The sequence below is a fragment of the Odocoileus virginianus genome, chromosome 5 (genome assembly GCF_023699985.2).
Source record: "Odocoileus virginianus isolate 20LAN1187 ecotype Illinois chromosome 5, Ovbor_1.2, whole genome shotgun sequence".
Lineage (NCBI taxonomy): Eukaryota > Metazoa > Chordata > Mammalia > Artiodactyla > Cervidae > Odocoileus > Odocoileus virginianus.
In genome coordinates this window covers 22,696,566-22,724,345 of record NC_069678.1, presented here as the reverse complement: position 1 = coordinate 22,724,345, position 27,780 = coordinate 22,696,566, and the positions used below count along the sequence as shown (strand labels likewise).

The 27,780-nt window shown below is 46.3% G+C and overlaps 1 protein-coding gene across 1 annotated transcript in view; it reads left to right on the top strand.

Annotated features, from left to right (window-relative positions):
• LMX1A (LIM homeobox transcription factor 1 alpha) overlaps positions 1-27,780 on the top strand; it is a 167,634-nt gene that overhangs the window by 95,959 nt on the left and 43,895 nt on the right. Inside the window, exon 3 of the mRNA XM_020885237.2 lies at positions 19,648-19,880. Coding sequence (XP_020740896.1) covers positions 19,648-19,880 — 233 coding nt within the window. The remainder of the gene's footprint in view (positions 1-19,647; positions 19,881-27,780) is intronic.

The window sequence follows — 27,780 nt, the reverse complement described above, 5'->3', positions numbered from 1 at the left end:
ATGTCATAATGTCATCCAGTGATAAATGTCATGCGCAAGTGTCATCCAGTCGCACTGAACTCGATGCTGTCTCCTCAGCATGCTGGTGGTGCTTCTGCCCCAGGCCTGTGCACTGAACTGCGGTCCTCTCTGCCTCGAACGGGCCTCTCACAGAGAGTGTCCAGGCTTGCTGCTTACCAGCTCCCTCAGACCCCTGCTTATACATCAGCTACCCAGTGAAAATTTTAACTCCCACCCTGACACACGCCATCCTCTTTATGCCTTCCTTTTAATCTGCTGCACTCATCTGACATTCTGTTTGATGTCAATAGAATGATTGGCATCAGATAGACGATTTGTTTTCAATCAAATGTAAACTCTAAGGACTGGGGTTTTACTTTGTTTGTTCACTGTTATATTTCAAACACTTAAAACAGTGCCTTGATATTAGCAGCTAGAATCGTGGACACTCTGCAGTTATTTGTTATTTGCATGAATGATCTGTAATTTGGGCTTCCCAGCTTCCTCTTCAATATTTCCTATTTGTGAAGACCTTGTGTGTCTTTATGAGGAATACTGCAAAATTCATAATTTCCCCCCAATTGTGCCCGTAAACTAGTTGGTCGTGGCCTTCATGCTGTTTTCTGCGTAGTGAAGGTGTGTTGTGGTGCATGTCCACCCTCTTTTTCTCTGCCCCTCTTGTGGCTGCAGTTTGGGCAAAGTTTTTTTTTTTTTTCCATGGAGCTACTGACCTGTTCTTGGAGGGATTCAGCCCACAGCAGTAGTCTAGGTAGCAGTATGTTTCAGTGACAATAACAATTATCAAATGTACTTCCTGTGTGTCTCTTCTGGCTGCAGCTGGGATAGAGATTGATGCTGGTCCATGAAGTGCCTTCGTCGCAGTGGAGAAATGAGTAGAGCTCAGGAAACACTCATGTTTGAGTGCAAAATAGTTCCTGCCTTTCTTTCAGAAGTCCATTCTTCCTGGACCGTGTCTGCAGGCCTTTGAGAGGTGTCTTCACTACAGCTCCTCTGCCTGCTTCTCTGCCTAAGTGGAAAATAAATCCCGCCTCTGTGCCTAGTGGAAGTAATCTGCCTGGCACCCAGTGATGAAGGCAGGTACTTCTGTAAGTGACAAGAGGACCTGCTAGCCTTAGATTTTGACTTGGAAGAACAAGTCTTCAACTTTTTAATTGTTCTTAAAATTCTAACTGGGATCCTGGAGAACCCCAGGAAGCGGAGAAGTGGTGGATTCTTTCATTATCCTCCTCCTTCTTATCCTTCCCTATAGATTCTGAGCTCACTGCCCTGAGTGGAACAGAGACAGCGCTAAAAGTTCATGTTCCCTTCAAGACTTCCCCTGGCTTGGGGACATTCTAGCTTGTCATTATTCCCATTGTTGGGGGGATTTATGAATTACTTCTTTTAACTTTTGCCTATAGTATGCTTATATAGTAAACATCCTTACATATGTGTATGTAAGGGAGTGTGTGTGCCTGTGCACTCACATCTGTAAGGGAGTGTGTGTGTGTGCACTCACCTCTGTAAGAGAGTGTGTGTGTGTGTGTGTGTGTGTGCACTCACATCTGTAAGGATGTGCGTGTGTGTGCACTGACCTCTGTAAGGGAGTGTGTGTGTGCACTGACCTCTGTAAGGGAGTGTGTGTGTGTGCACTCACCTCTGTAAGGGAGTGTGTGTGTGTGTGTGCACTGACCTCTGTAAGGGAGTGTGTGTGTGTGTGTGCACTGACCTCTGTAAGGGAGTATGTGTGTGTGCATTCACCTCTATAAGGGAGTGTGTGTGTGTGTGCACTGACCTCTGTAAGGGAGTGTGTGTGTGTGTGTGCACTGACCTCTGTAAGGGAGTGTGTGTGTGTGTGCACTGACCTCTGTAAGGGAGTATGTGTGTGTGCATTCACCTCTATAAGGGAGTGTGTGTGTGTGTGCACTGACCTCTGTAAGGGAGTGTGTGTGTGTGTGTGTGCACTCACCTCTGTAAGGGAGTGTGTGTGTGTGTGCACTCACCTCTGTAAGGGAGTGTGTGTGTGTGCACTCACCTCTGTAAGGGAGTGTGTGTGTGTGTGTGTGCACTGACCTCTGTAAGGGAGTGTGTGTGTGTGTGTGCACTCACATCTGTAAGGGAGTGTGTGTGTGTGCACTGACCTCTGTAAGGGAGTGTGTGTGTGTGTGTGTGTGTGCACTGACCTCTGTAAGGGAGTGTGTGTGTGTGTGCACTGACCTCTGTAAGGGAGTATGTGTGTGTGCATTCACCTCTGTAAGGGAGTGTGTGTGTGTGTGCACTGACCTCTGTAAGGGAGTGTGTGTGTGTGTGTGTGCACTGACCTCTGTAAGGGAGTGTGTGTGTGTGTGCACTGACCTCTGTAAGGGAGTATGTGTGTGTGCATTCACCTCTATAAGGGAGTGTGTGTGTGTGTGCACTGACCTCTGTAAGGGAGTGTGTATGTGTGCACTGACCTCTGTAAGGGAGTGTGTGTGTGTGTGCACTGACCTCTGTAAGGGAGTGTGTGTGTGTGCACTCACCTCTGTAAGGGAGTGTGTGTGTGTGTGTGTGCACTCACATCTGTAAGGGAGTGTGTGTGTGTGCACTCACATCTGTAAGGGAGTGTGTGTGTGTGCACTGACCTCTGTAAGGGAGTGTGTGTGTGTGTGTGCACTGACCTCTGTAAGGGAGTGTGTGTGTGTGCGCACTGACCTCTGTAAGGGAGTATGTGTGTGTGCATTCACCTCTATAAGGGAGTGTGTGTGTGTGTGCACTGACCTCTGTAAGGGAGTGTATGTGTGTGTGTGCACTGACCTCTGTAAGGGAGTGTGTGTGTGTGTGCACTGACCTCTGTAAGGGAGTATGTGTGTGTGTGCATTCACCTCTATAAGGGAGTGTGTGTGTGTGTGCACTGACCTCTGTAAGGGAGTGTGTGTGTGTGTGTGCACTCACATCTGTAAGGGAGTGTGTGTGTGTGCACTCACCTCTGTAAGGGAGTGTGTGTGTGTGTGTGTGCACTCACATCTGTAAGGGAGTGTGTGTGTGTGCACTCACATCTGTAAGGATGTGCGTGTGTGTGTGTGCACTCACATCTGTAAGGCAGTGTGTGTGTGTGCACTCACATCTGTAAGGGAGTGTGTGTGTGCACTGACCTCTGTAAGGGAGTGTCTTTGTGTTTGCACTGACCTCTGTAAGGGAGTGTGTGTGTGTGCACTCACCTCTATAAGGGAGTGTGTGTGTGTGTGTGTGCACTCACATCTGTAAGGGAGTGTGTGTGTGCACTCACCTCTGTAAGGGAGTGTGTGTGTGTGCACTCACCTCTGTAAGGGAGTGTGTGTGTGTGTGTGTGTGCACTCACATCTGTAAGGGAGTGTGTGTGTGCACTCACATCTGTAAGGGAGTGCGTGTGTGTGCGCACTCACATCTGTAAGGGAGTGTGTGTGTGTGCGCACTCATATCTGTAAGGGAGTGTGTGTGTGTGTGCACTCACATCTGTAAGGGAGTGTGTGTGTGTGTGTGCACTCACATCTGTAAGGGTGTGCGTGTGTGCGCTCACATCTGTAAGGGTGTGCGTGTGTGTGTGCACTCACATCTGTAAGGGAGTGTGTGTGTGTGTGCGCTCACATCTGTAAGGGAGTGTGTGTGTGTGCGCTCACATCTGTAAGGGAGTGTGTGTGTGTGCGCTCACATCTGTAAGGGAGTGCGTGTGTGTGTGCGCTCACATCTGTAAGGGAGTGTGTGTGTGTGCACTCACATCTGTAAGGGAGTGCGTGTGTGTGTGCACTCACATCTGTAAGGGAGTGTGTGTGTGTGCACTCACATCTGTAAGGGAGTGTGTGTGTGTGTGCACTCACATCTGTAAGGGAGTGTGTGTGTGTGCACTCACATCTGTAAGGGAGTGTGTGTGTGTGCACTCACATCTGTAAGGGAGTGCGTGTGTGTGCGCACTCACATCTGTAAGGGAGTGTGTGTGTGTGCACTCACATCTGTAAGGGAGTGCGTGTGTGTGTGCGCTCACATCTGTAAGGGAGTGTGTGTGTGTGCGCTCACATCTGTAAGGGAGTGTGTGTGTGTGTGCACTCACATCTGTAAGGGAGTGTGTGTGTGTGTGCGCTCACATCTGTAAGGGAGTGTGTGTGTGTGCACTCACATCTGTAAGGGAGTGCGTGTGTGTGTGCACTCACATCTGTAAGGGAGTGCGTGTGTGTGTGCACTCACATCTGTAAGGGAGTGTGTGTGTGTGCACTCACATCTGTAAGGGAGTGTGTGTGTGTGTGCACTCACATCTGTAAGGGAGTGTGTGTGTGTGCACTCACATCTGTAAGGGAGTGTGTGTGTGTGCGCTCACATCTGTAAGGGAGTGCGTGTGTGTGTGCGCTCACATCTGTAAGGGAGTGTGTGTGTGTGCACTCACATCTGTAAGGGAGTGCGTGTGTGTGTGCGCTCACATCTGTAAGGGAGTGTGTGTGTGTGCGCTCACATCTGTAAGGGAGTGTGTGTGTGTGTGCACTCACATCTGTAAGGGAGTGCGTGTGTGTGTGCGCTCACATCTGTAAGGGAGTGTGTGTGTGTGCACTCACATCTGTAAGGGAGTGCGTGTGTGTGTGCGCTCACATCTGTAAGGGAGTGTGTGTGTGTGTGCGCTCACATCTGTAAGGGAGTGTGTGTGTGTGCGCTCACATCTGTAAGGGAGTGCGTGTGTGTGTGCGCTCACATCTGTAAGGGAGTGTGTGTGTGTGTGCGCTCACATCTGTAAGGGAGTGTGTGTGTGTGCACTCACATCTGTAAGGGAGTGCGTGTGTGTGTGCGCTCACATCTGTAAGGGAGTGCGTGTGTGTGTGCGCTCACATCTGTAAGGGAGTGTGTGTGTGTGCGCTCACATCTGTAAGGGAGTGTGTGTGTGTGTGCGCTCACATCTGTAAGGGAGTGTGTGTGTGTGCGCTCACATCTGTAAGGGAGTGTGTGTGTGTGCGCTCACATCTGTAAGGGAGTGTGTGTGTGTGTGCACTCACATCTGTAAGGGAGTGTGTGTGTGTGTGCGCTCACATCTGTAAGGGAGTGTGTGTGTGTGTGCGCTCACATCTGTAAGGGAGTGCGTGTGTGTGTGCGCTCACATCTGTAAGGGAGTGTGTGTGTGTGCACTCACATCTGTAAGGGAGTGCGTGTGTGTGTGCGCTCACATCTGTAAGGGAGTGTGTGTGTGTGTGCGCTCACATCTGTAAGGGAGTGTGTGTGTGTGCACTCACATCTGTAAGGGAGTGCGTGTGTGTGTGCGCTCACATCTGTAAGGGAGTGTGTGTGTGTGCGCTCACATCTGTAAGGGAGTGTGTGTGTGTGCACTCACATCTGTAAGGGAGTGCGTGTGTGTGTGTGCGCTCACATCTGTAAGGGAGTGTGTGTGTGTGCACTCACATCTGTAAGGGAGTGCGTGTGTGTGTGCGCTCACATCTGTAAGGGAGTGCGTGTGTGTGTGCGCTCACATCTGTAAGGGAGTGTGTGTGTGTGCACTCACATCTGTAAGGGAGTGTGTGTGTGTGCGCTCACATCTGTAAGGGAGTGTGTGTGTGTGTGCGCTCACATCTGTAAGGGAGTGTGTGTGTGTGCGCTCACATCTGTAAGGGAGTGCGTGTGTGTGTGCGCTCACATCTGTAAGGGAGTGTGTGTGTGTGCACTCACATCTGTAAGGGAGTGTGTGTGTGTGTGCACTCACATCTGTAAGGGAGTGTGTGTGTGTGCGCTCACATCTGTAAGGGAGTGTGTGTGTGTGTGCTCACATCTGTAAGGTGAGTGCGTGTGTGTGTGCGCTCACATCTGTAAGGGAGTGTGTGTGTGTGCACTCACATCTGTAAGGGAGTGTGTGTGTGTGTGTGCACTCACATCTGTAAGGGAGTGTGTGTGTGTGCACTCACATCTGTAAGGGAGTGTGTGTGTGTGTGCGCTCACATCTGTAAGGGAGTGCGTGTGTGTGTGCGCTCACATCTGTAAGGGAGTGTGTGTGTGTGCACTCACATCTGTAAGGGAGTGCGTGTGTGTGTGCGCTCACATCTGTAAGGGAGTGTGTGTGTGTGCACTCACATCTGTAAGGGAGTGTGTGTGTGTGTGCACTCACATCTGTAAGGGAGTGTGTGTGTGTGCGCTCACATCTGTAAGGGAGTGTGTGTGTGTGCGCTCACATCTGTAAGGGAGTGTGTGTGTGTGCGCTCACATCTGTAAGGGAGTGTGTGTGTGTGTGCACTCACATCTGTAAGGGAGTGTGTGTGTGTGCACTCACATCTGTAAGGGAGTGTGTGTGTGTGCACTCACCTCCATAAGGATGTGCATGTGCACTCACATCTGTACACATAACTTGTGCACGTAACTGGGCACTGTGAGTCTAAGCCAGGAGTCTTGTTCCAAGAGATTTCTGTGGTTCTTTAGCTCCTCATGTCTGTCCCTGCTCTCTAATCCTCTGAATGGAGCTGGCTCTGGGGAGTGGAGCCGTATGAAAGGCATCCCAGATGAAAATCCTATCCCAGACTTGCACATGGATATTGTGGTTGGGGGTGGGGGTTTGCTGGCTGGTGCTCCACACGCACTGCTGCTCCTCCTGGCTTTCCTGTTTTTCTCCCCATTTTCCGCTTGATTGTTTCTTACAGAAGTTCCAAGATTGATGCTGTTCTGGGTTAGTTAGACCTGGACCGGGTTGTTGATCTCAGAGCCTGAGCTCCCTCTCCAGAGGTGGTGGGCAACCTCTGGCCTTTCCTTTCTCTGTAAAATATTTCAGTAGAGTTGATTGATATTACACTATAGATATAGATGAACCTCATTCATCTAGCTTTACCTTATCTGGATCTTTGGTTGATAATGGTGGTTGGTAATAAAGATGCTGGGTGGATATAATTTAGATTAAGGAGAGTGATCTGAGTGGAGATAGAAATGTCAAAGTAATTTGCAGATACATAACACTTAAAGTAGTGAGATTGGAGAAGATCTCCAAGGGCAGTGGTTTAGGTGGAGAAGGGGATGGAATACTTATAGGTTAGGAGTGAGGGGAACTAGTGAGAAGACCAAGAAGGAACGACCAGTGAGATAGAAAGAAAACCAAGAAAGCCAGTGGTCCTGGAAGCCAAGTGGTCCCAGTGTCAGATGCTGCTGATGGGCTCAGTATGATGATGACTGAGAAATATAGAGGCCACTGGTGACCTTTGTAGGAAATGAGAAAGAGTACGTAGAATAAGTGCCTCCTTGGGTTGGCCTTTAGAGAGACAAGAAGGAGAGGAACTGGAGATAGAAAGCAGAAGTAATTTCTTTTTGAATTTTTCTACAGAGATTATCAACTAAATGAGGACATACCTGGTGGATGAAGTAGTATCAAGAGAAGGGTAATTTTTCTTAGTGTGGGAGAAATTTAAAAAAAAATTAAAATGTTTACACAGAGAGGAAATATACGACGTAGCTTTTGAGTAAGCCTGAAGTGATGAGGTCTACTGTTTAAGTGGAGTAGTTGGCCTAGATAGACATTGAATGGGATGGGGAAGTCCTTCATGTAACACTTGATTTCATATAACTGAATCCTGACTACAGCAGGTTAAGTAAAACGGGATTTTATTTTATTTTGTTGAAAGAGAATCAGGAGGAAATAGGAAGTCCAGGGATGGTACAACTGTTCACAAAAGTTTTCATAAACCCAGGTTTCTCTCCTCTTGTATTGCCTGTTTAGCAGGCAGCTTTCACCATGGGGGCTCTTTCATCTCCAGATGTTGTGTTTTAGTTCCAGACAGAAATAAGGGAAGGGATGAAGAGCAAAATGTCTGTATCAGCTGAGGCTGTCTCATTGTCTCAAGAGGACAACAGCTTTTCCAAAACTTCCTCCTTGCACCCCCACCCCAAATAGAACCCCATATACTACCTCACATGGCCACTTCTAGCTGCAAGGGGGCCTCAGCAGGGGAGATTTTCAACTGGGAACACAGTCACCTCAATTCTGGTTACAAGAGGTAGAGTATGAATGTGTCTTATAGTTTTTTAATTAATTAATTTTTGAAAATTGTGGTAAAAGACATATGAAATAACATTTACCATCTCAGCCATTTTTAAGTGTACATTTCAGTGGCATTAAGTGCATTACATTGTTGTGCAACCATGACCACCATCCAACCACAGGTCTCCTTTCATCTTGCAAAACTGAAACTTTGTACCCGTTAAATAATAACTTCCCATTCCCTCTTTCCTCCAGCCCCAGACAACCACTATTTTACTTTCTATCTTTCTGAATTTGATTACTCAGGTTACCTGAGTGAAATAATAGAATATTTGTCCTTTTGTGACTGGCTAATTTCATTTAGCATAAAATGCTCATTATGTTGTAGTATGTATCAGAATTTCCTTCCTTTTAAGACCAAATAATATTTCATAACATTTAAGGCTGACTAATATTACAATATATTCCAACATATATACAATATTTTGCTTATCCATCTATTGATGGACATGTGGGTTGCTTTCTCTTTGCAGACTTTAAAAATTCTGCTGCTATGAATATGAATGTGCAAACATCTGAATCTCTGCTTTAAACTATTTTGGGTGTATACCTAGAAGTAGAAATGTTAGATCATATGGTAATTGTATTTTTAATTTTTAGGAACTACCATACTCTTTTCTGTAGCAGCTGAACCATTTTGCTTCCCACAGTGCACAAGGGTTCCAATTTATCCTTGCCGAATTTGTTATTTTTCCACTTTTTTTTCCAGTTTTTCATGTGTGAGGAGAGTGGTAAAGGATAAAAAGAGTAAAATATTGAAGGGTAAAAATAAAAACTGTTTCTCTTCCTAATACTTGCATTGGGTCAGACTTTGTTGAAACTTTCCTGGAGATCTGAAGACAGGTGGAGTCTAACTTGAAAGGAAAGCAATGCAGTATTTTGGGAAAGAGGCCGTCTCAGAGGCTCAGAACACCTAGTTTTCTCACCCTGGGCTCCAGCACTGCTGAGTTGTGGTACGGTGTATAACGTGCGACCCTCTGCTGTGATGCTAGTTTCTGTGTGATAAAGGCAATAGAATCAGGTAATAAAACTTGACCTGCCCACATTTACTTCAGAGCTGAGATGTCACACAAGATTGTATGTGCTTTGAGGCCTTTGAGCTAAAGGCATTCTGGAAATTCAGATTATCTGGAGATATTTTTCGCCTCTCACATGGGAAGGGAAAGTCCTCCACAGTGCCCCCTTGGGCTTTTATGCCACAGTGGGAGATTTTTACTCAAAAGGTGAGGCAGTGTGTGTCTTTCCTTGTCTCTCCACAAAGAGTGGGTCACTGTTGAGGAGAGGCATTACAAATGAGGAGAAGGTGAGTAATAACAACTGGAAATGTTTGAAGCATTGTGGTGTGCTGGTCACTGTACTAGATGATTTAGGAACATCGTCACTGATCTTCAGGATACATCTAGTTCCTAATTCCATGCAGTTGATATCAGTTGATTATGAGGTACTTTTGGATTGTGGCAATGTAGCTTTTCCTTCTTTTTTTTGGACATGGATCACAGTGCTAACAGATGAAGAGTGATAGTGACTGAAGCAAACAGGATTCATGGAGGGCTCAGTGTTGCCCCCTGCTGGGATCTCAGAATCTTTCCCATCAAAGCATCATCAATAATGTCCTGTCCTCCTTACTATTAACACACACGCGCGCACACACACACACACACACACACACACACACAGAGCCCAGGAAACATACATTCTTTGTAAGCGTGTACATTGTGTTGGCCACGTGCCATCCAGTCAAGCCAAAACTTGTGGAACAATAGGAATCTGTGCCCAGAATATCAGCTAAAAATATCTCATTCCCTCTGCTCTGTTCTTTGCTGGTATGTTTATGAGTGTCCCAGGAGGCTAATGAGGATGAAGGGAAAGGAAAACTGACATTTTTCAAAGGAAACCAAACCTTTAATTCCCTAAACCGGGAACACGCATGTTCTGTGTGTCTGTTTGTGCTCCTTGCCATCTTTGCATCTGTGTGACAGTATGGGAAGTCTGTAATGTATGTCGTGCCACCTTGGCTTGCATTATTGGAATCTGTGCTTCTGCCGCAGTCTTTTGCTCTCTGGCCTGACTCGTGGACCACTTCCCAGGTTTCGGCACAGAAGAGGGGGAGGGGAAGATAGCCTGACACACACCGTCTGCTCATTCCGCTCACTAGGGTGCCACTTAGGAGCCTGTGCGTGTGCGCTTAGCTGCCCAGCTGTGGCCAGCTCCTTGTGGCCCCGTGGGCTGCAGCCCACCATGCTCCTCTGTCTGTGGCATTCTCCAGGCAAAAACAGTGGAGTGGGTTGGCATTTCCTCCTCCAGAGGGTCTTCCGGGCCCAGGGATGGAACCCAGGTCTCCTGCATCGCAGGTAGATTGTTTACCATCTGAGCTACCAGGGAAGCCCCCCTGAAGAGCCTGGGGGAAACATCCCCATCCCTAGTTGGGCCAGGCAATAGCCTCCGTTATTTATTTATTTTTAAGCCTTTTATTCCATCTTGGAGTGTAGCCGCTTGACAATGTTGTGATGGTTTCAGGTGGGCAGTGACGGGTCTCAGCCATGCACACACATGAATCTGTTCTCCCACCAGATCCCTTCCTATCCAGTCTGCCACATAGAATTGAGCAGAGTTCCCTGTGTATTTCTTGATCACTAACTGAGCCTCCAGCTCTGGCTGGTCCTGTTAGTCATCTGAACTTTCTTTGTGGTGAGGGGTAGTTTCCTTCTCTGGCCCGAGTTTCTTTCCATTTATAAAATGAGGGGGCCAACGATCTGACCTCTGGGGGCGGGGTCTGTGAGTTAGGGGCACAAGGCAAGAATCTCGGCATCTCAGTGTACTTCCACACATACAGTGGTCAGTAGCCTCAGTGAGGAGCAGTCACCCGAGAAGTGAAGTGATAAGGGGAAAGGATCTGTTCTAACTATTTGTCAGATAATGTCAGCATTAACCAAATAGCAACTGTTGGCTCTGGTCAGTCAAACATGGAGCTGCCGACTTCCTGAACATATGCTGGGTGTTGGGCAGTGAGCGCAGGTGTTGATCAACACTGGTGGGTTAATGTCAATATTGACCTTAGGTTAGGATAGATCATAGCCATAGTAGCCTGAATGAAATGTACCCTGTTTCCTCTTGAGCATTTGTACTTCCATATTTGTCTGTTAGTCTCTTCTCCGGGAACATATGAAAGGCTCATTAAAGTCTGATTTAGTTTATTATATAATGAAGAACAGAGACTTGGGATGCTCATGAAGTTCTATTTTTGGCTCACTTGGCTGTCTTGAAATAAATGATCTTATACAAACCCTTACACGGACAGATATGGTAAACTGATTTCAATAAAGGGAGTTAATAGCTGCCACTTACTGAGAGCAGCTAGTATGTATCAGATCCTTCAAAACCATTATCTTATTGAAGCTCCAAAACCATCTTGTGAGAGTTATGATCTCATTTTATGGATAAAGAAACTGAGGCTCCAAAACAGTCTATAGCTTGCTCAAGTTCTCAAATATGGAATCCAGACGTGAATCCAGGTTCTATCAGACTTCAGACTCTTCCCGCTAACCTTGCTGATTCCGGAACAGATTCACTGTGAGAACAACAACAAAATGTATTGGGTTGGCCAAAACGTTCATTTGCATTTTTCCGTAAGATAGTATGGAAAAACCCAAACAAAGTTTCTGGCCAACCAGCTACTCAGCCCCCCGTTTTGAGGTCAGCGCTGCCCACTGCCAGCAGCGTGCGTCCTCAGTGATGAGCCGTGCGTGTTACCCTGTGCGTCTCCGTGAAGCCAGCGCCTCACAGAGCCTCTGGGGCTGCCGACACCACACTTAGCAGTTCTCATCCCATTGTGCGGTCCTGCTTACAGCTCCCCAGGAGCCCCAGGGACACAGAGGCTCTGGTTGGCTCTGCCAGCCGCTCATTGTTTCCCGTTTTCTCCCCACTGCAGAGTCTTGAGACTGTCTCCTATAGAAGATCTTGCCACTCCCATTGTCCCTGCAGACTTTCCCACCATCCCAGGACCACGGGCTCCGTTGCTCATTGTGGTATGTTGGCGCAGCCTCAAGGACAGAGACCTTGAGCCAGCTGACAAGGCTGCTGGTGTCATTACTTCTAAGGCCACAAGCCATGCTTTTGGTTCCCGACACTTTTGAATACTCATCTCTCTCACCATCTCTCCTTCTTTTTAGCCACATGGTCTCCCAGACTCCCAGCAGCAGACTTTCCCGGACAGACAGTTTTGGCATAGAGCCAATCCCTGTCTCAGTGCCTGGATGACCTCAGTTACCAAGTCAACATGGCACGTAATGCATGCTGCTGTGCTGCCCCCTGGTGGCGAGGGTGGGAACAGTGCTGTGCTAATCTGCACAGCCTGCCTGTTGAAGAACTGTGCAAAGTCCCACGTCTACTTTCTAGACCAAAGAGTTCACAGCCTTCATTAAAACTAGTGTCGTCAGTGACTGTGGAAAGGCAGTGTGATCTGCAGTGATCTGCTGTCCGACGCTAAAAACGGCTCTGATTTCCCATTTTGGCGAGAAAGAACAGTATGCAGTCAGTTGGCCTTAAGTCGGCATCAGGGCTTTTCATGTACTTATGTGTTTTCCATCCTTCTACTTAATTATCTATGGTGTGGACGCTTTGAGAGTCTCCCTTTGAGGTCTGAAGTACTCTGGGTCAAGGTTAATGAAGATCTCCGTCTTTCCAAACATAGGCTTGGTTCTGGAACCTTCTAACATGTCATAATCAGGGCTCCCCTTATAGTCCTCCTCAGCCTTCATGGGTCTCAAAGCCTTTGTCCTGGGATAAATTTGGGTTTGCATGAGGCTGCCGTGTGTTTTAATATTCCGGTATATGGGAAGTTGTATCATCAACTTGGAGACTAAACGTGGGAATAACATGGCATCTAGTGTCTGATTTCTAGGGGATAATGTGGCAGGAAGTGGGAGAGATTGGAGGGAGCCATGGGCATTCACAGGTGAAAAAGTATTGATACCGAAAAGAAAACTAAGCCTGAGTTAACCTCTTTGTTTGATATTTTAAGTTGATACACAGAGCAAGAGGACATTTCATCCAGCCATGCCAGCACTGTTAGTTGGGTGAATCCAGACAGATGCTGTGTGGATAGGTAGCATGCAAACCCTAGCCTGAGGCCATTAGAGCAGGTGGGAACTCAGACCTTGGTTCCGTTATGTTATCAAGACTGGCCCCCATGTCCACAACCAGTACCACTGAAAACCTGACTGATGACACTCTTGCATCATCCACGGCCATGTTCCTAAATTATTTGCCCCAGACCTTCTCTTTCCATACTCCTTTATCTCATCTTGATTCTCCCAGTCTCTGACATTATGGCTCATCATTTTTCCTGCTAATTTCCCTGTCATATTTCATATTCAGCTCTTTTTCTCCATCCTCTTCCTCCTCATCATAGTTACCATTTTATTGAAGATTTACCATGTGCCAGGCACTGTGCTAAGCAGTTCTGATGTGTCAGTTCAATTAAATCTTACTGTGCCTCTCTGACAGAGGTCCCTTGATTATCTCCATTTTATAGGTGAGTACACTAATCCCACCATGGTCTGATCGAGATCACATAGCTAGCTGGTAAGTGGCGGAGCAGGGACTTGGATCTCAGTTTATCTGATTATACCACATTGTCCCCCTGTCTCACTGCTTCTGTAACTCTAATCAGCAGCGGAGCAGGGACTTGATCTCAGTTTATCTGATTATACCGCATTGCCTACCTGTCTCACTGTTTCTGTAACTCGGTCTCTCTGGTTGGCCTTTCTTGGGTCTTTCTGGGTCCAGCCTCACTGACCTACATTGCTGCCTATATCTTAGAAACAGTGACCCACCAAATGCCCCGGTGACTGGGGTTCCTGCGAGAATCATCTTGTTTCCCAATCATCTTGGAATCAGAGTATACTCTTGGGCATGGTGGTGTTAGGTGTAAGAACATCTCCTGGATACTATTTGTTCTTAACACAACTCCGTAGAGGGTAGACCTCTTTCACAGATCCTTTCATGTACTTTGGGGCCCAAGAACCAAGTAACTTGAAGGGATCAACTTGGTTCCTGACTCCTGCTTTTCACTTGCATGTGGGCAGCAGAGTCTCAGGACCCCCTGCGAAGCCAGGGGCGTGTCCAGGGGACCTGTCGGGAGCTCAGACCACCACATTAGCTGCTTGATCTGTTTGTTTATCTCTCCTGTGAAAGGAGTGCTAGAGAGGATATATGAGGAAGAACTGAAGCATCAGCCATCCCACAGCCTCTCATTCTCATGGAAGAGAGGTTTCATGAGCCAAGTTGAGCTGGTGAGATTCTCTGTGAGTTTATAAAATAGCTCTATTTGCTATTACTACACAAATTTATTTAATGAGGGAGTGAAAATAAGAAATACTGCAGTTCCTAGCAGCAAGTAAGTATTCAGTGAAGACCAGTTTCCTCTTCTTCTATCTTCTATAAGCTTCTTTTTTTTTTTGCAATAAAATAATTTGGGGATGAAAGAGATTCTAATGATGAGGACCCCAATATTTATCATGTGGAGTGATTGTCTTGAGCTCATATACCCAGCACCAAAGTCCAGGTGTGCACACAGGATCCGGGTGCAGTGTCGTCTCTCTGCCATAACTCCTGCTCGACAAGGCCTGCTGTTGCTTCCCGGAGGTCTGACCTCGTCTCCAGCGCCTTAGTCGTGTCTCTAGGAGTTTCTCAGGTCGCACGCCTTCATCTCTGCCTTGGAAACATTCTCCTTACCTACAGAGTAGGACCTCCAACACTATATAAACGCATGAATCATAAAAATGGGGGTGAGTTAAGAAATTATCCAGCCTAATGGGTTTCAAATGTACCCTAGGAGCATTTTGCTATCTTCAAATGAAATCTTTTCTAGAAATAGATATATTTGAAAATTTGTATAATATATATATGTATATAATTTACATTATATTATATTGACTTACATTATATTAATGTAAATCCTTTCTGGAAGTACTTACATATTTATGCTGTGCAGATAGGAAGAAAGAGAGAGATACGTGAGTGAGGTGTTGGTTTTAGCTGGTGTGTGCATATGTATGTTTTGTGTGTTTGTGTGTTCATTCATACATGTCCTCTTCTTGCCTTACCTGTTATGTGTGTGCATCTGTGTATATATTTGTGTATACATATACACAGATGTATGTATATTTGTGAATGAACCATAACATTCACAGATATACAGATATATATATTTGCACACTCACACACATATGTGTGTATGCATGTCTCTGAATGATATGTTTCTGGAAAATACCTTGTTTGGAGACTTTCCATAGTAAGGCCCTGTCATGCTGGAGACCTGGGCTTAGGTGTAGGCAGAGTTGGCTTCTCTAGTTAAAAGGAGACAAGCAGAATAGAGACTGACCCCTTCCACAACCTCTAAGAACTTGATGTAACGACTAATATGCTACTGCTAAATCAGTTCAGTCACGTCTGACTCTGTGCGACCCTATCCCTGGGATTCTCCAGGCAAGAACACTGGAGTGGGTTGCCATTTCCTTCTCCAATGCATAAAAGTGAAAAGTGAAAGTGAAATCGCTCAGTCATGTCCGACTTTTTGCGACCCCATGGACTGCAGCCTACCAGGCTCCTCTGTCCATGGGATTTTCCAGGCAAGAGTACTGGAGTGGGTGCCATTGCCTTCTCTGAACGACTGATATAGGGCAGTACTTTTTCATTAAAGATAAGAAAACAGGCCCAGGGAAAGACAGGATATTTCCTGAGGCCTCTTGATAAAAGAAACCTTGAGCCTAGGTCTTCCTACGTCAAGTCCTGGGTCCTTTGCCTGCATCAGGTCACCTTTTATTTTCTTCTTTGCTGCCCTCCATAGCACCTAATACTAGATACCTCATCCCCGTCGCATTATCTTGGTGCGTGTGGTGGGAGGACATGCCTTGTCTAAGGTGTGTGCTCTGCATGTCAGCGGTGCCAGCCACGCCGCTCCCGTTCTTCTTTTGGGTCAGTGCTGCACGCTTTGAAGAGGAGGTCGTGCTAATGTCAGAGCCGGGAGGAGTCAGCAAAAGGACTCCTGCTGTCAAGGAAGAAGCCATCTCTCAGGACACAGCTTGGAAACTCTTGAGCACAGACAGCTGCCTTTGGAGGGGGGAAAAAAAGTCAAAGACAGAGGCAAGGCCTGTCATAAGAACTAAGAATTGTGCCCTTCCTTATGGGTCTCCAGGTCCTCAGACCTGCTGCCATTTCATCCCCAGTAATCCAGGAGTGCAGGCATCCTCATCGGAACAAACCGAGGCTGCCAGAGGTTACATGATGGGCCCCGACCCACAGGGACTGCCTGGAAGTGGCCGAGCCAACAGCCTCGACTCCAGCTCCCTCCTAGAACTGCCAGTTATGCATCTTAGCATGGTGCTCTTCAGGAAGGGAGATAGATGGGCAAGGCCTGGGATGGAGCTTCAGTCAGCCTTGGCCTCCCTGCCTGTGGTCAAGCAGGAAAGGGCCAGAGGGATGAAGAAGAAAGCTAAACGGAAAGGGTGGGAAGGAAGAGAAGGAAGATGTGGTGACCTCTAGCCCAGGCCAGTCGGGTAGGGCTGTTTGGGGCTTCTGGCTGGGCCCCTCCTACATGCCCCAGACACAGCCTCCTGTGGTCATTGTTGCCAGCCTGTTGGGGAATGTGAGCTCCCTGAGGACATGGCAGCCTTGTTCAGGGTTGCAGCCCCAGGGCTGCCCCACGGAGGGCAAAGGGCGTTTAGCAGAGGAAGGAGAGCTCTTAACAGAGGACTTGGGCCCTGGACATGGCTCCACCGGCTGGATCCTGTTATTTCCATCTTACAAGTGAGGGAATTAGATGTAACAGAGAGGTAAAGAATCATTTACGGAGCCTTCAGGAGTGGGTGAATGTCTAGTGGTGGGCAAAGTTGACAGTTGTTATATATGCCCGGCAGAGCTGGACTTTTCTGGAAATCAGGCTTAGCTTTCCAGGGCACAGCCAGGCTGCCAGGTTCTGAACCGGGAGTGAAGTCTCATTAGCATTCAGAGGGTGAAGTCACCGTGGGGGCCGCCATCCAGGGCATTGGGAAGAGAGAGGCTGTGTTTTAATTACGCCCTGGACTTTTGAACAAATCCTTTTCTCTGCGTGTCTGAGCCCTAGAGACGACAACCTGAGGAAGTGTGCAGTCAGCAGCTGGGCCCACAGTAGCGCCCCTGCGGACTGTGTGCGCCTCTTCCCCTTGGGGTGCCCTCGGGGTGGTGAGAAGCAGTTAGGTGAGGTCAGCCTGGACTTCACCCAGAGTGGGGGAGCTGGGGAAGAGAACGGAGACAAACAGGTCTGCCCCCCTCTGCCAGGCCTCTGTACCCCCCCACCCCTGCCCATCGCGACCATTACAGGATCTGAGCCCAGGCAACGCCCGCCGCTTCCTCCAGCCGTTCCTGAGTCAGTATGGTGGGATCTCTTTGCTGAGCTCCCCATAGCCCTCCCTTTTCCAGCTTGGGGGAAGTTTTTGGAGTGGGGGTTGAAATTAAGAAGGGGAGGAGGAGATGAACAGGGTAGAAGTTAGACAAGCACAGATGCCACCACCTGCGACTGGATTCTCAAGAGCTTGTTGACCCCCGGAGCATTTGCCTTGATTCTGTTTGACAGCTCCTTCCCGGGGCAGGGCAGGAGAAGGAGAGCTTGGGGACAAAGCGCATTTGACCAGCTCCTGTTAAAGCCCTGATTCGTTTGCTTAGGTTGGCAAACAGTGTCTGGGGACTCGGGGCCGGGGGTGAACTAGGTGGATTTTCTGTCTGATACACACGACATCCAGCATCGGGGTGGGGGGTAAAGGCCTTCGTTCCAGGGCCTCGTGTGTGCCCTGAAGTTCAGACTTGGAGAGCAGAACCACCCAGAGCAGGTGGGGGAAGGGAGAGGGTGTGGGCAGAACAGCGGGGGCCTGGAGCTCTGTTTAGGGGGCTGTCACATACCTGCCTGGTGGTGAAGGAGCCACAGCGGCCCCCGAACGGTCCCCCCAGCCTCAGCCTCCTTTCTGAAATTGAGGGGCAGAAGGCAGGCATATCAGGATGGGTGTTTCTAATGAGCGTCCAGTGGTCAAGGAGAGGGGCAGGCTGGTGTCAGGGCCCGAGGTCTAGGTTAACAGTGAGGCTGCATATGTGCTTCTCATCCCGAGCTGAGTCCCCTGCAGGCTGGCCTCTGTCCAGAGGCTGTTCCCTAGCAGACTCACAGGAGGCGGCTTCAGTCCCTTCTCCAGGCCTCGGCTTCCTTCATCTAGAGACTCCAGCCTTCCTCTCTCTTGTGCCAGTTTCTTTCTTGGTAATTCCTTATTACCCACTTCCCCACTCTACCCTCAAAACTCTTCCCTTTGTCCAGGAAGTTGCCAAGATAAACACACTCTTTCAGATGTAGCCCTTTACTAGTATAGCTTCAGGGCTGAGAAGTGATTAACTGTTATAAACAGGCTAGGGCTTTGCCCCCTATTATGTGTTCATGAAGCATGGCTTCATATCATTCTTATATTCTGTTCCCTGAAGGTAAATCCCTCTGGGTAGACATTATCTGTTTGTTTCTTTGTTTGCTGTTTCTCCCACTGTTATGGGAGCTCTGTGACAGAGGATGGAGACTGAGGATGAGGACTTTGTTTTGGATTATTTGGGCCTGCAACAGACACTCCTGGAGACTCTTAGTACGTGAATGCTGCTGGGGGCGGGGGGCCTCCTTCCCCCACCCCTCCGTTAAGACACCGAGTGTCTGGTGTAGTGTGTGGTGGATGCTTCTGAATCAATGAAAGAATGAATGGAAAGAAGACTAAATGAGTGAGTGAGTGTGTCAAAGGACTGTGGGATGGGACTGGCCACACTTAGGCCAGCACGGTGGAGGGCCTCTCTATAGAGTAATGCTCTTGACCAAGATTTATTGAATGTATCATAAAACGCAGATTCTCCTGCCAACTCCCTGACAGTTAGTCATCTCCTCTTCTGTGTTCTGGGACCCTCTGGTTATTTGGACATGTCTGTCTCTCTTATTAGCCTGAGCTCATTTCTGGAAGGGAATTATTTCATTAACCTTTATATCACTAGTATCTACTGCCTCCACCTGGCATAGATGGACACCCTCTTCATGGTTGGTTGAAAGTAAGTGAAGTGAGATAAAAGTCCTGAAAGTTGGGCTGAATCCACTGAATATCAGGCTCGGAAGCTGGGGTGCAGTTTCTCTCTCAAAAACTAGGCGACATCTCAGAATGCCCTGGGGAGCTTTTTAAAAATTCACATGCTGGGGCCCATCCATTTGCATGCGATTGGAATGGGCCTGGCCCTTTCTGTTGCTGGTATTTTGTTTTGAATAGTCAGCCCTTGGGGACCCTGGGCAGCCTGCCTAGCGCCAGTCTGTAGAGCATCCTTTGAGAGCACTTCGCCATGGACCACACCAGATACACTGGGCTCCAACTCACATTTCCTCCAAGGCTGCTCATCCTTCTTTTCCTAAGCCTTTGAGAGAGTAACTCAACTGAATTCTTTGGTTCAACCTCCTCAGGGAATAAAATCACCTAGATTTAAAGCCTGTTCCGTTCCGAGTCTCCTTATCCCAGTTCTTGAAGTTCCTTTTGCGATCGACTTGAGGGAAGACTTGGGCCTCAGCCGTCTTTCTCACAGACCTTGCTTCGCTTTTTCCCTGCTGCTAGGCTGTTTGCTGTCAAATGTGGGGGCTGCTTTGAGGCCATCGCACCCAACGAGTTTGTTATGCGGGCCCAGAAGAGCGTGTACCACCTGGGCTGCTTCTGCTGCTGTGTCTGCGAGCGGCAGCTCCAGAAGGGCGATGAGTTTGTGCTGAAGGAGGGGCAGCTGCTCTGCAAAGGGGACTATGAGAAGGAGCGGGAGCTGCTCAGCCTGGTGAGCCCAGCAGCGTCAGACTCAGGTGAGTGGCGCGTGGTGGGCGGGAGGCCGGGGGTGGGAGAGTGGGTGGCAGTGGCAGTCTGGGTTGCTTTCTCCCTTAGAAGGCCACCACCAAGGCCACCCTGGTTCCGTGACGGGGCAGTGCTGTGCACTCCAGCAAGTTTCTTTATACGTTCAGAGTAAGTTCTTATCAGTCAGGTATTGCTGTGATGATGCTGTGTAACAAAGGACCCCCAAATTCCTTGGCATACAACCAGAAACATTTATTCACACATTTGCAAGTCTCTGGGTCAACGGAAGTGACTCTGCTTCACACTGAAAGTCTTCAGGTCTCTTAGGATCTGTTGATCTCAGCTGACCTTGGCTCTAGGCTATAGACCAGGTTCAAGTCTGCTCTGTGTGACTGGGTTCAGGCTTGAGAAGCAGCAGCTATGAGGCATGATCTCCTGGGAGTGGTGAAAGTGCAGGAAGGCATGCTTACCCATTCAATCATGTTTAAAACCTCTACTCATAAAATGGCTGCAAGGACTGTGCTGGTCAAATCAAATTAGATGAAACCTGAAGTCTGGGGAGGGGAAATGCACTGCATGCACCTCAAGGCCTTGACAGGGTAGAGATGCATAAAACTGTGAAGGAGAAGGGTGAATTGGAACCAGTCATCCCATCAGCCACAGTCATGCCAAGCTGCTGTCGCCTTTGTTTCTCACCTGTCAAGTGGCAAAGCTGGACTCTAACTAAGGCTTGGTGGGTCACATAAAGAAAGGATCTAGAATATATTTGCTTCACTCACCTAAGACACACCCTCCCTGGAGAGGTTCAGAAACTTTGTGGATTGGGTTTCACAAGGCCAGAGAAATTTCAGCTGCCCAGGTGGAGCATGGAATGCCTTCCCAGGGTGTCAGTCCCACGGGGAAACATTTGTGTTAACCTGGCCTCCCTTTTTGTGGAAGAATCTTATAATCGAATGAGGTCATGTCCCTGTGAACTTAGTAGTTTTTGCCGTTGCCAATTCTAGTCAAGTTCCATGCCACTTAGCATGGCTTACAGGGCCTCTGGACTCACTGCTCATCTCCTCAGCCTCATGGGAGCCTCTGACCCCTCCCGCTACATTCAGCTCATATCTATGTCTCCCACTGACTTCCGCATCTTAAGAGTTTATTCCCTCTCTGTCTCTCTTACTCACTCTTTAGTCTTGCCAGCGTATCCTTAAGCTTCTTTCTAAGACTGACTTCATGGAGGAACTCTTATTCCCTTGTGCCTGGGGGGTTTACCCTTACCCTCTCCTGCCGTGACATGGATCCCACTTGATTGGGGTTGCTTGTTTGATTGTTGTTCTTGCCAGACTGCTAAGCACCATCAGGGACCATGTATATCTTTTTTTTTTTTTTTTTTTTTACCACTGTGTCTGCAGGGTTTAAATACTGAGGGTGCTTGATAAAATCTGTTTTAAAGGGTAAATAAACACATGGGACAGAAGCCCTGTGGGGTGATACTTGAGTTCAAGAGCTTTAGAGGCAGTCGGTTGGGGACCTCACCTTGGGTATGCCACTTAGATCTGTGAGACTTTGGGCAAGTTTTGGAACCTCTCCAAGCCCTCATCTTTATAGCTGTAAAATGGTGATCATGGTGTCACGGTGATCACGGTGTTAATGCTGATCATGGTGCCTTATATTGGGGAATAAAGTACACATGTATGTTAGCAGTCTGGTGTTTTGCACGTGCCAGCATCTTCATCACAGCTGTGTTTTGTTTCCTTTCCCTCCTGAGGGTTGGTTCTTCGTGCCCGACTCTGACTGCAGCCTCAGGTAAGCTGATACCAGGACAATCCCAGCTTCTGTTGGATTCACTGGACTTAAGTTTTCCTGTATGTTTTAATTTGGGGGAAGTTCCTCCTATTGAACATCTCACTCTGGGGTAGCTGGGCCCACTCTAAACAGCTGCTTAGTAGATCAGCTAGTCCTGTCTTTTCCTTCGGTGCCGTCCTGTACCCAACCACTGGGCCTCCGCTATGCTATATTGCAAAATCTTCAAATTCGCAAGGGGCTTAAGTGCTATGGGGATCAGAATACCAGCGTGACCTTAGAGAGACATGCAGACCCAGAAGGACATACCATTCTTTCTCACACGGAAATAAATGCTGCGGTCTAGCCTTCCTTGGTACCCAATTGTGTGACTCTTGATGACTGTTTTCCAATTATAGATTTTAATTGGGTACAAACTGTGTGTCAGTGTGCTGCCTCCTCCCCACACACAAAGACAAAAAGAAGCTGGACCTAAGGACCATTAAAAGTGCAGTGTTCAGGACTAGCGGTTGCGGGGGGGGGGGTTGGAAGGAGGAGGGATGGATTGGAAGTTTGGGGTTAACAAATGATGCTATTATATATAGAATGGATAAATAACAAGATCCTACTGTACGCACAGGGAACTGTATTCAATATCCTGTGATAAATCATAATGAAAAAGAATTTTTAAAAGAATGTATATATATGTGTGTGTGTGTATACATATATATATGTGTTATATATGTGTGTGTGTGTGTGTGTGTGTGTGTCTGTGTCTGTGTCTGTGTGTGCTTCCCTGATAGCTCAGTTGGTAAAGAATCTGCCTGCAATGCAGGAGACCCCGGTTTGGTTCCTGAGTCAGGAAGATCCGCTGGAGAAGGGATAGGCTACCTACTCCAGTATTCTTGGCTTCCCTTGTGGCTCAGCTGGTAAAGAATCTGCCTGCAATGCGGGAGACCTGGGTTTGATCCCTGGGTTGGGAAGATCCCCTGGAGAAGGGAAAGGCTACCCACTCTAGTATTCTGGCCTGGAGAAGTCCATGGGCTGTCTAGTCCAGGGGGTTGCAAAGAGTCAGACATGACTGAGCAACTTTCACTATACATACATACATATGTGTGTATATATAGGGCTTCCCTTGTAGCTCAGTCAGTGAAGAATCTGCCTGCAGTGCAGGAGACCCTGGTTCAATCCCTGGGTCGGGAAGATCCGCTGGAGAAGGAAATGGCAACCCACTCCAGCATTCTTGCCTAGAAAATCCTATGGACAGAGAAGTCTGGTGGGCTGTAGTCCATGGGTTCATGAGTTGGACATGATTTAGCAGCTACATCACCACATATGTGTGCATAATTGAATCATTTTGTTTTAAGTGCAACATAAATTAACACAACACTGTAAGTCAACTATGCGCCAATTAAAAAAATAGTGTAATGTTCAGAGCAGGCAAACTGCAATAGGTCAACAAGTCCACTTCTCTGGCCACATTTTTAGCAATATGTTTCCTAGCTCTAGGCATTTGGTTTTGAGGCTGATATTGACAGACTGGAGCTTTCCCGTTCACTTATTCATGCACTTGTTCAGTAGATGTATCTCGGGTGCTTGCTTTATGCCAGGCATGGTGTCAGGCTGTAAATGACAAGAATAGTCCTCAACCCATGTCAAATTAAGGAATAGTAGATATTTAGGCTAGAAAAGTAGAGAGTAAATGGAGACATAATTATTGACTTCAAATGGTTGGACCAGACCTGTTTTTTTTACCTAGCTTCAGAGAAGAAAATTAGAATCCATTCAATTCTTTAACAAAAACCATTGAGTGTTTATACTATACATGAAGAGAAAAAGGGAAGCAATTTTGACTTGACGTAGGAAATGTTATGATGTCACTCTAATTATTAGGTCTAATACAGCATAGATGGTTGGATGGCATCACCAACTCAAAGGACATGGGTTTGGGTAGGTTCCTGGCTTGTCCATGTTGCATTTCTTAATTATCTAGCCCTTCTTATCGTCACATTTCTTTCAACATCAGCGTTCATCTAAGAGTGTCTTGTATAGTGTTTTTTTAAAACTTTCAAAATTTTGAAGTAAAATTTTAGATTTATAGAGCAACTGCAAAGTGGGACAGACATTCCCATACATTCTTCACCCAGTTCCACCTAATGTCAACATTTTACATTTAAATGTACATTTTGATAAATGTACCATGTAAACCAAGAAATTAACATTGGTTCAGAACTATTAACTCTAGCTTATTCAGTTTCAAGATATTTCCTACTAATGTCTTTATTCATTCCAGGATCCAATCCAGGATACCACATTGCATTTAGTTTTATGTTATATTTGTGTTAAATTGCCTTTTTCCTTCATTTTTGAGATCACCAGAAATGCCTAGTCAGAATTTCATTTTTGCCTCTCCCTCCAGCTGTATCTGTTATGTTTTATTTCCTTTTAGCATTTTTTACCATGGGACCAAGCTGTATTTTTGCTTAGTTGTTTTGGGGTTTGTTTGCTTACCATTTAAAATTTTTCTGAACTGAAGAAGAGACTGCATTTTAGATTGTGCTGAGGATTTCTTCCTTGTCTAAGGTTTCCTTCCAGGATTCAAACCATTATACCCTCTTGGTTTACCAGCTCTTCTTTGGTCAGACCAGAATCCAAGAATAGCTGGCCCTGCATTCCTTCTTAAAGTTATAACTGTCAGCAGCCTAACCCAGGATTCTTTCTGATGCTCTGCTTCTAGAGAGGCATTTTCCCAGAAGAAGCCTGGGTCATGAAGTCCCATAACGAGAAACCTTTCTTCAAAGGAAGCATTATGTTGTAGATGACTACAGCAATTCCATCAACAGCCTCTGTTGATCCACTGGTCTGGACCACACTGAAAGGCATCTGCTGCCTTTCTCCTATGGTCTGCATTCACCTGGTCCGAATGCAGTGCCTGGCACGCGGTAGATACCCAATAAATGTTTACCGATCATATGAATAAGTTACCTTTGTCCTGTCCACGTTAGCCTGTGTGATCTTTATCAGAGAAACACCAGCCTCCGGTATGACTTTCTTCTTACTGGAGAAGGAGTGGATGGATATTCCTCACCCATACCAGAGTTTGTGAATCCTTCTTCCTTCTTAATTTTTCTTAGGATGTGGGATATTGCTGCTTGGAATGATTCAGATGACTCTTAGTGTTCTCATTGTAGAATACATCTCTCCTCTTCTGAGTCAGGTTCATTCCCACCGCCATTCAGATGCTGGTTTTCATTTCCTCCTACAACCTTGGAATTGATTTTTTTTTAATTCATTACACAAATATTCCAGCCTATCTTGGAAGTCTTCTTGTTCTTCAATAAATTAGAATAGAGAGTCAGTGGTTACCTCGTGAATTCTGGAAAATGCCCCACTGTCCTGTGGGATTATCTTGTCAGTTCATGGTCATGAATTTTAAAATGCAAGAAAAAGTCAGCGGGGTGTATCAGTTAGACTCATGCTCCACATTGTAGTACAAAGTTAGACAGGTCTGAATTTGAGCTGTGCCTATACTCACAAGCATTGTGACCTTGGGAAAAATTATAGGCTTGGCAAAAATTACAGCTTGGAGATTTACAATTTATAGCAGGTTTGGTTCCAGACCACCTTAATAAAGAGACTGTCTCAATAAAGTGCGTCACAAGAATTTTTAGGTTTCTCAGTGCATATGAAAGTTATGTTCACACTATTGTAATCTGTTAAGTGTATAGTGTCATTATATCTAAAAACATGATGTATATGCCTTAATTAAAAAATACATTACTGCTTAAAAAGTGCCCAGTTACAATAGCAACATCAAAGATCACTGATCACAAATCACCACAGCAAATATAATAATAATGCAAAATTTTGAAACACTGTGAGAGTTACCAAACAGTGACAGAGATATGAAGTGGGCACATGCTGAGACAAATACAGCACCAACAGACTTGTTCAATGTGGGGCTGCCACAAGCCTTCCATTTGTTAAAAAAAAAGCAATATCTGCAAAGTGCAGTAAAGTGATACACAATAAAATGAGGTTTGCTTGTACTTCTCCTCTATAGGACTCTATTTCTTAATCAGTAAAAGTGGATTATAATACTTTTGTGAGTTGCTGTAAGAAGTCAGAGAGGTAACGTGTATCAACAGTTTGAAATTTGGTGCGTGCGTGCTAAGTCTCTTCAGTCGTGTCTGACTCTTTGTGACCCCATGGATCCTGCCAGGCTCCCCTGTCCATGGGATTCTCCAGGCAATAAGTCAGAGTGGGTTGCTTAAACCCAGTAAATAGTATCAGTATTATCCACTGGTGCAGAGGCTAGCATACTTCTGGATAGCTCACAGCTCATAAGCTTATTTCCCCAAAGATCTATCATTTTACAAATGTCTCATCTTCTGACTTTGCACTTCTATTTTAGATGCTTCTGGATAGCTGACCTGAGGGCACCTCAGGGTAGGCCTGTCATTTGGGGCAGCTAGGCTGACGGACTGGAGAGGGATCAGTTCACTCCTTGGGCCTTCGTGTCTCAGAGGTGCTGTCCAGTCTCTGAATGTTAGATCTAGCGTTGTACCCTGGAAAGTCAGTTCAGAAGAGCAGGAGGAAATGTCTTACAGTCACTTCTGGGCCTCAGGAGGCATTTCAGGCAAGAATGGGAAGGGCATACTGAGTCTAGCCTCCATGCTCTCTGGCCCACTCATCTGTGAGTCCGGTAAGGACACCGAGCCGGACAGTCACCCATTAGAGGATGCATGCATCCCTGCAGGGCCTCCTAGCATTGCTCCGTTACAGGCCAGGATCTATTTCTGTCCTTCAGGTAGCCACCTAACCGACTTTAATCCAACAGATATTTCTCATGAACCCCTACGCTGTGTCTGGCTCTGTCCTAAATGCCGTGTTTTAGTTGTAGAAAAAGAAGGGCAGAGGAATTAGGAATACTGAGCAACAGAATTCAGAAAAACATCTCAAAGCCAGTGCCTTAATACAGGGGGGACAACGAGGCCAACCTTGTTAATGTACAAGGGTTGAGAGCTAGGAAAAAGAACATAGCCTAGAGCCTTGTCACCCTTTCCGTTAAGAAACAAGGGGGTGAGCCACTAAAATAAAAGCAAAACCAAAAAATCTTGAGTAGATGTTAAAATACTCAGATGAACATTATTCTTGCTAAGAAATACATTTAAATTCTGTTTTATATTTTATAAAGCAGTGTGTTCAAGATTCCTCTACAAGAGCATTTTCTTGAAAAATTTAACTGTGGCTCAGTAAAAAATACTTTTTAAAAGTCATGCCCTATCATATACATTCATGTGTGTATGTGAAATAAACATTCAACCCCTAGATTGACTTAGTGCTTAACCTACATGCTGATTTTACCCGTTATATTGTTTTTTAGCTCTAGTCTTAGGCTCCTCTATTAATTTCATAATCTATTTATGGATCATGGCCTGAAATTTTAAAAATACTGCTTCACAGGACAATTACTTTCAAACCTATTCCCAAGTTTTAGAACTATAAATTCTTTGAATCTCAAGCCAATAAATATGTTTTAATCTTCTGCATATACCCACGCTGTGTCAGGTGCTAGGACTAAAACCAGAGACACAGAAAATATCGCCTGGCCCCAAAGACTTGGCTCAGTGCCTTATAGAGTAAACATGTGATAACTGTTATCTGTTTTCATTTTTGTTGGTATTATTAAGGAGTCATGAATAGCACACATATTTATATCATGACTAGCACAAAGGTTTTCATGGACATTTTTGATTTATTAATCTGGCATCTGTGGATAGCATGCAAGAGGCAGATATAATTGCCTGAGTCTCTCAGGTTTTTTTCCAAAATCAAGTTTTGTCTCTTGTTGGTATCAAAGCCATGAAACTGACTCTCAGAATTATTTGTTGCCCTCAGTCTGAGGCCCCATGCTTCTTTTCTCTTCTGAACCTTTGTCTTCTAGTGTATTTGTTTTGTCTTCATGTTATAAATGGAGAAATAAGGACACAGGATACTTGAGTCAGAGGTAAGCCAAAATAAGAACTTAATTCTACCAATTACCGAGTCAGGACGCTTGATACTCAGCCTTTGCTGTAATTGTGAGTTGGGCAGAGTTTATCTTTGGTGCTTGAAAAGTTACAGGCAATACATAAATTG